General features: G+C 39.4%; 1 protein-coding gene across 1 annotated transcript; it reads right to left on the reverse strand.

Annotated features, from left to right (window-relative positions):
* Positions 1-2,840: 2,840 nt before the first annotated feature.
* On the reverse strand, positions 2,841-8,586 carry htr7a (5-hydroxytryptamine (serotonin) receptor 7a). Its single transcript, XM_051132679.1, has 2 exons — positions 7,957-8,586; positions 2,841-6,031 (listed from the first exon to the last, which is right to left on the reverse strand). Exons 1-2 carry the CDS (start codon positions 8,562-8,564, stop codon positions 5,203-5,205), a joined length of 1,437 nt encoding a protein of 478 aa, XP_050988636.1. The 5' UTR covers positions 8,565-8,586; the 3' UTR covers positions 2,841-5,202.

The raw sequence follows: 8,586 nt of genomic DNA on the forward strand, positions 1-8,586 counted from the left end.
TGACTTTCTGCAACAATTTAAAACTTTTTAGGGCTTTAATTTGTGAAAGGTTGAATTAAGACTTTATAAGACATTATACATTGTGGACTAACGTTTTCTAGAAAACTGGACAATGGAGAGTTTTGCAGTTTGTGCACAGATCATATACAGGCCTCTGTCATGAAGGGTTATAATTATAATAATACCCTTTTTGGGCTTTTCACACCATTTATAAAAATGTCTTAAAGACAGTAAAATATGCCCAGCTATCACATGTTTATATACAACAAGATTAAAAGGCTGTGTAGTGAAAAAAAAACAGCCAATCATAAAATGAATAGAGCTTGTCTCAGTTAATTTTTCATATACTTCGTGCAGTAAAAGACACTTTAGAATGCCGTTTCATTTCAGTGTTAATAAGGAGGAGTAATTAAAAAAAAAAAATCTCAAAGTGTTATAAGCTATGAACCAAACCAACAAGCTGTAAGGTGAATCACATTGCCTACAACCTACAAACAAAATACTGTATGTGAAAAATAAGTCAAACAATGTGTACTGACAGAAACTTTCTTAACAATCTTTATTATAACTTTTCTGTAAGTATATTCTGTGTAGTAATCTAACAAAACAAGCATGGAACTAGGATGGAGTTACCCTGGTGATCAATTTTAGTTAGCATACACTCCTCTACATTGTACTGCCTTTCGATCCTTATTCCAGAGGAACAATAACTTGAAGGAAGCCAGATGTACAGACAGTCACTCAAGTATTATTGCAATCTATTGTATAGACATAATTGCATTAACCATTATAATAATTACCTGCGCTGACAATGGAGCAAGTCCTTAGGTTATCACATATCGGTGCAGCAAGGAAGCCCTGCAGTTAGACAAAGATTTCAATCTTCCTAAAAGCAAAAAAAAAAAAAGAGTGACAAACATATGAGACAGAACTGAGTGAATCTGAGTGTGTAAAAGACGTCCTCAAAGGGCACTGATGAGTAACAGGTAACATTTTGGACAAGCAGCAACGAGTTCTTTTGATAAACAGCCTAATCAGAATGCCGATTTAAAGATGTCATAATTTTTGTTTTCTGAATGCCACTGATTGTTAAATAATGTTGTATATAATGCAAATTCTGTATCATGATTAGCAACTGTGATTACTGTTGTAGTGAAATAAGCCAGCTTGAATATTTATTACTTTTTTAAAGCAGAGTCAAACACAAGTGTGAGCTAATCAGTCTTAAGTGCACAGAATGCTCACAGATGAAGCCTCTCGTTATTTTTCTCTGCTTCTCAGTGCTCTCATCTCTCTCGCTTTCTCTCAGCAGGTAGTTTGGAGCGATTTTTGTGACCAGCACACTTCTGAACCACTTCATATGTAAATGGGACGCAGACTGATGAAGAACGCGGACGTATCTGTTTTTCTAGCGCAGAAATCACATAAAGAGCAGTTCAACAGTCCACTACAACAAGACAAGAGGAAAGCAAGAGGAAATTGCATTATTACGATTATTATCCATTCTGCTCTGAGTGATGTACACTAAAAAGTTGACAAAGTGTGAGTGCTAAGGACTCAAACGAGCTTTACGGAAAATATTAAAGGTAATTCAGTGGGATAGTTCAGCTGAGCATAATGTGGTTTTCAGAATTAATGTCAACGGTTCATCAAAAAAATCAAATTCTGTCATTAATTACTCACCATCATGTCGTTCCAAACCCATAAGACCATAATTCATCTTTGGAACACAAATTTAGATATTTTTGATGAAATCCATAAGCTTTCCGACACTGTATGAACTGCAACGGTACTACCAAGTTCAAGGCTCAGAAAAGTAGTAAGGACATTGATAAAATAGCTTACAATACTGTAGCACCGTTGCTGCCTAAGCAGGGTCAGAAAGCTCTCAGATCTCATCAAAAATATCCTAATTTGTGATCTTACGGATTTGGAATGACATGAGGGTGAGTAATTATTGACAGAATTTTCATTTTTGGGTAAACTATCCCTTTAATTTATGCAAAAGAAAAAATCTATAATTAGTGTTCATAAGGAGAAATGGACTCAGGTGAGTTAATCTGAACTAAATCACATCACTGATGAAGTGTCATGATAGATGGAGAGAACACTTAAATGTCAGTAGAAAAGTGGAAATAAAGATGAAGGAAAATTAGACAAGTAATAAAAAAGATATAAAGAAAGACACTGGTGATTACTGCCCACTCAAAATTCTTCTCTCTCGCTCTTACGGCTGAAAGGATTTTCTCAGTTGGGTAAAATGTGAGGGAATTATTCTGACCTATAATTGTACAGTCCTCCATTCCATCCACCACTGCAGTGTCAGCCTTCATGTTATCTTACTTCTTAAGCTCGGTGGGCAAAAATTATTTCTGTGTGTCAGCAGGAGCTCATACAATACTCACGGACCAGACCAGATTCACGTAGAGTGAAACACCAGTGTGAAATCAGGTCCATCAGCAGCAGCAGCAATGCAGTCTTTCCATGAATGGATTTTTCACCAGCGGCAGGTAGCTGTCACAGGTAGACACACTGGACCCTTAAAATAGAATTCCCAGCAGGGCCTCAAGGACTGGGCAACTAATTAGATTTGAGTCATAACAAGTGCTTTAGTGATTCTAAGTGAATGGGAACACATCCCCCGCACTTCGCTTCTCTTTTCTTTCCCTTCTCCCACCATCCTTCTCTTATCCTCATCGCCTGGATGCATTCAATATCCAAGGTGAAGTCATAGAAATGGCAACCTAATGGGAAAAATATGTAATTGGGGAGCGCTTTTCAACAAATCTGGCAATGTTCAGAGGTTGATTCGAATACAAGAACTTCACAAAAATCCCAGTTCTTTCATCATTTATTCCAACTTGTTTGAGAAAATATGCACAAGGAGTGACATTAAAACATCTACTACAATAAAAACACATTGAATAGGTATCTTTACATTTTGGTGCATCTGCTTTTAATATTTACACCAGCAGACATAAGTACAAAAGTCATTACAAATTTGCTGACATTATTTTTTATGCACACGTAACTGACCCTTCGCAAAGACTATCAGTGAAAAATACATCGCAAAGGAAAGAGGAAACTGAACACGCGCTGAAAGACAAGACAGCACAGGTTACGTCTGGTATAAAACAAAGTCGTAGCTTTCAAAATTTGTCATTTTTAAGAAATTCAAACAATACATACTGTTTTGTGGCTCTTTAATGTGTCGTGACAGATCGCTGTAGTGCTGTAGGTCAAGGATGTTTTAATTTAAGAGAAGTAACCATAATAAAATTGACTGTTATACCTTGGGGTGTAAAAAAAACTAATTTCTTTCTTTCCTTTTTTTTTTTTTTTTTTTTGTTACTTTGCAATTTAACGGTTACTTTTTATGAGCCTCCAAAATGAGATGCAACACATGAGCATGATGTTAATGTTTACATGGTTGTCAAGAATACTCAGAGCGAATGTGGGCAGCCATGGCAAAAGTTTTGGTCCGTTTACACTGAAACACAACCCCGGAGTTTAAAAACTAAAACGGAGTCTGCAGTATTTTCTAAAGTCTCCATTTTTGAGGGTTGAAAATGCCAGAGAAGTGTAAACGACAGGTGTAACCATAGCAAAAGTTATGCGTTTAAACAAAAAGCCTTAAAGCATGACAGGAACATAAATGAACATTAGAAGGTATTTTATTTTCAACTGTGGAAAGACGTCAATACACACCATTTTTCAAGTTTAAGGGGCCGTTTACACTACATTTTCAGCCAAAAACGGGAAACTTTTTACGCGTTTTGCCTGTTCGTTTCCATGGCAACAGTGTTTTGGGGACTGAAAATGCATAATTTGGAAAACGCCACTGTTATAATTTCCATATAAACACCCAATACTGGAATCTTTGAAAACAGTGACGGCATGCATTTGTGTAGTACGTGTAGTATGTATCGATTTTAAAGGCAAGCGTGAACAAACATACACAACAATGGCGAAAGAGCTAATCGTCACTTCCCTACAGGTACTGACAGCACCAACTACTGGCCTGGCATATGTAATACAGCATTTTGGGCAGTTTTCACGGATCTGTGTAAACGTGAATCATTTTGAAAACGTTGTGTATACGTGAAACTTTTTAAAAACACACGGGAAAAACGTTTCCGTTTTTGACTATGTCGTTGTCATGTAAACGTAGCCTAAGTCCACCAAAGTTAACCTACTCTCCTGTCTGATTTTTCTGTCAGACAAAATTGTGGACTCGGCATTATGATTGGTCAAATCGCCTGTCAATCAAGCTTCCTGCAAAGGGTCAATTGTGAGGGACTCAAAAGAGTGGACCTGATTCCAAGTGCATGAATTTTTCAGGGACATGTATCATAAACAAATACTAGCGACATACAAGCTAATCACATAAGATTCAAGCACAATCAAACTATAAATAGCTGCCTACAAAAAAAGAGACCCAAGTCAATCTCATCAGAATCCCTTTAATTACTGATCTGTGATCAGATTACGTCCTGTTCCTTCTGGCTTAACCACAGCTGCAGAAAGAAGCTTAGCTGACATTAGATCTGTGCTTTAATGGCAATGGATAAAAATTGTGGTGGTTTTATAGAGCGAGCATGTGCAGACTGAGAGTAGAAATGGTTTGTCTTTAGTTGCGTTTAGCACAGAGGCGCAAGATGCAGACGCAAATGAATCACACTTAGTGAACTAACAGGTGCTGACAGTTGACAAACGAGTTTCTCACGGCTCGATAAACGTTTTTAAAGCAGAAACCGAGCTGAGTGGTTTTCTGCTTTCAGGAATGGATGAATCTAAACAGATTTCTCCTTACAGTTCTATTGATCTGTATATCTAGAATCCCTCGAGTGACAAAATATCACGATACTGCGCAATATTGTCCTGTATATAAATTCATATATATGTATTCCTTGTATTTTCTGTTATTTTAGGTTATCTAGAATTGAAACAAAAGCTGGACTCTATTTGATTCATCAGCTATATGTAAATTTCTCTCATTCTACTAAGGAAAGCCAGTGATTGTGTTCCTGTGTCAGATGAGAAAATGCAATTGCATTGACCATAATGCACGCCTCTGTCTAATTTGGACTGTTAAGGTACTGTCCAAACATGGCACAATCCTAAACGCCATCATGACCATTTAGGCTTGTGAGTTCCTGTGCAAATGTTGACCTCTGAACTTTGTTATGTGCATAGTTTGGGTCACCCAGAGACAACCACCTCCGGTCTTTCCACCAATCGTAGAGCCTCATGCATGCCAGCGGCTGACAGTCTGCGGTTAATATTGCGGTAACGGCAGCTGAGCAGGCTTCGGTAGGTGGTGCGCAGATCGCGGTTGAAGAAAGCGTAGATAAAGGGGTTGATGAGTGAGTTGGCGTAGCCCAGCCACAACAGCGTTCTCTCCACCCACAGCGGGACGCAGCTACACTCTGTCCCGCAGATGAAGGGCCGGGCCGTGGAGAGAAGAAAGAACGGAAGCCAGCAGACGGTGAACGCTCCTACCACAATCCCGAGTGTGGCCGCCGCCTTCTGTTCTCGCTTGAAAATGGAGATGCTCCTGCGGTCCGAGCTCCTCCTGCCCACTCCTCGCAAGAGTCGAGGCAGACGCGCACACTCTTCCACTTCCCTCTGCAGCTTGATTGCGACAGTTACGCAATCCACTTCAACGTGTTCTTCCGCCCCATCGGCCCCTTCTGCTTCCACCTCATCTTCTTCTTCCTCCTGTCCTGCACGAGGGAAGCCGGTGATGGTGTGTTTGGCAGCGCTGAGCTTGGCGGCACGGTAGATGCGGTAATACATGACCAGCATGACAGTCATGGGGATGTAAAACGCAACAGCTGTAGAATAGATGGTGTAGCCAAAGTCCTGGCTGATCAGACACACACGGTCATCGTTGACGTTCTGCGCCCAGCCGAAGACCGGCGGCAAGGTGATTGACGCAGAAAGCAGCCATACGGAAAGCACCATTTTGGCCATACACCAGCCGTTTTGCCTTACCGGGTATGTTAGGGGTCGGGTGATGCCAAGGTACCTGCGATAGAGGGAAAATACAAATTAAAATGTGTGGAAAACTAGTAAGACGGACTTATAAATATATTGTTTAGTCAAATTATAATGACAAAACTAGCTTCAGCTACAGTGGTGGCCAAAATTATTATTAGAACACTAGTATTTTCACCAGCTAAAAAATGCTAAGTCAGTTATTTCTATATTTTGCTGTAGTGTGTCAGTAGGAAATATCAGTTTACATTTCCAAACATTCATTTTGCCATTAATTGTAATAATCTAGTGGGATTTTTGTTTGTACAAGAAATCTGACAACAGCCAGTGCTCTACACAGAGGTCTGATCTCATCATTTTTCAGTCTGTCTGGAATGACATGAAGAAATAGAAAAAAAACTGAGACATACTAATCCAGAAGAACTGTGGTAACGTCTCCAAGATGCTTCAAGAAACCTACCTGCAAAGCTACAGTACTGTTGAAAGTTTAAGGCACTGAGGACACTAAAATGAGGACACTGTCAAAAATTTTGTCATAAATAGATTTTCTTTATCAGTGAACATATATTAACTAAATTTAAACAATATTTGGTGTGACAATCATTTGCATTTAAAGCAGCTTTGCCCTACACTCTTAAAAATAAAGTTTTCCAAAAGGGTGTATTTGCAGTGATGCCATAGAAGAACCCATTTTTGGTTCCTCAAAGAACCTTTCAGTGAACAGTTCCTAAAAGAACAATTTTAAAGAATATTTTAAAAATCTAAAGAACAATTTTTGACTATAAAGAACCTTTTCTGCATTTGAAAGATTCCATGGATGTTCGAGGTTCTTCATAGAACCACTGATGCCAATAAAGAACCTTTATTTTTAAGAGTGTAGGTGCACTTGTGCATAGTTTTTCAGGTACACTCTTAAAAATAAAGGTGCTTTAAAAGGTTCTTCACAGTGATGCCATAGAAGCACAATTTTTACTTTATACTTTATGGAACCATTTAGACAAAAAAGGTTCTTCTATAACATAGTGAAGCACCTTTATTTTTAAGAGTGTAGCTTTGCAGGTAGGTCCCTTGAAGCACCTTGGAGACGTTGCCACAGATCTTCTGGATTTAGTCTGTCTCGGTTTGTTCTGTTTCTTCATGTCATTCCAGACAGACTGGATGGTGATGATGATGAGATCAGATATTTGTGTGGAGCACTGGCTGTTGTCAGACTCCTTGTGCAAACAAAAATCTCATTGCATTAATACAATTAATGCTAAAATGAAAATGTAAACTGATATTTCCTACTGACACACTACAGCAAAGGATAGAAATAACTGACTTAAAACCATTTTTAGGTGGTGAAAATACAAGTGTTATAATAATTTTTAGCCACCACTGTATAAATACCATGAACTATGAAGTATTTTAAAAGTTCAGATGCAAAATGCTCTAAGTGTAGTTGAAAAGAACCTATCCATTACCATTAAAGTGAAATTACTGAACCTACACATAGGAGCCTGATAAAAAAAATGCTCACTTTAGAAGAAAACTTCAAATGGCACTTACAGTCTTTTGCATCTGAAATCAAATTTTAGATTTTTGATATAGGCTTTATTGACCAGCCTGATCAAAACAGCCAAGAGATTGAATTTCTAGAACGCTGCATGTCATCTCATAAGAACCATTCATGAGGTTCAGTGCAGAAAAATAAAACTTACAGGCATTAAATTTCAGAGAAACCTACTTGATAACAATTTAAAGTGTCAACGGTAACACTTTACAAAAACGCCTTTGGTATTCTAGATAAATACTGTTTGTTCAGTAAATGTAAAAAAGTGGTATTAAAATATCCAAATAAATATTGTAATTATTGTTGATTGTTAATTTATGATACTTAATAAATTCATTAATAACAATGCTACTGTAAAGTGTTGCAAATTCATGATTATGATAATCAATATTCAGTCCACTCACCGGTCGATGCTAATAACGCAGAGGGTCATGATGGACGCGGTGCAGCACATCACATCCATGGCTATAAACACGTTGCAGAAGAACTTGCCAAAAATCCAGCGGCCACCGATCAGGTCTGTGATGCTGACGAACGGCATCACCGCGAGCGCAACGGAGAGGTCGGCGAGCGCAAGGGATACGATGAGATAGTTGGAGGGCTGCCGTAGCTTTTTTACGAAACACACGGAGATGACCACGAGCAGGTTCCCGCAGATGGTGATGAGCGTGAGCATGGTCAGCACTCCACCGATCAGCACCTTCTCGACCTCTCCGTAGCTGAGGATCTGCTCCGCGCAGCGCGTGCCGTTCGCCATCTCCATCATCTCCAGAAGGATCGGGGAGCCGGAGGGCTTCATTTCCAAGGATCCGGAGCCCGCAGCCACTGCCACCTCTCCAGTCTCGTGCGCAATTTTGAACAGGCGAGGGATGAGGACCTCGGAGATCATCATGCCGTTAGAGGTTTCCACACTCGCACCTGTCTCTCGCGCGCGCTCCTCGCCCATCAAGGACTTCATAGTTTCTCCGTGGCTTTGCGCGACAGTAGATCTGTTGGTATCGCCCAGCACCATGCCGTGCTCCTTTTATCCATGA

Source organism: Labeo rohita, chromosome 17, assembly GCF_022985175.1.
Source record: "Labeo rohita strain BAU-BD-2019 chromosome 17, IGBB_LRoh.1.0, whole genome shotgun sequence".
NCBI lineage: Eukaryota > Metazoa > Chordata > Actinopteri > Cypriniformes > Cyprinidae > Labeo > Labeo rohita.

Coding starts and splice junctions, on each gene's coding strand:
- htr7a (XM_051132679.1), bottom strand. CDS start 8,564: ATGGTGCTGGGCGATACCAACAGATCTACTGTCGCGCAAAGCCACGGA. Junction 6,032..7,956: donor TGCGTTATTAGCATCGACCG/GTGAGTGGACTG, acceptor CCTCTATCGCAG/GTACCTTGGCATCACCCGAC.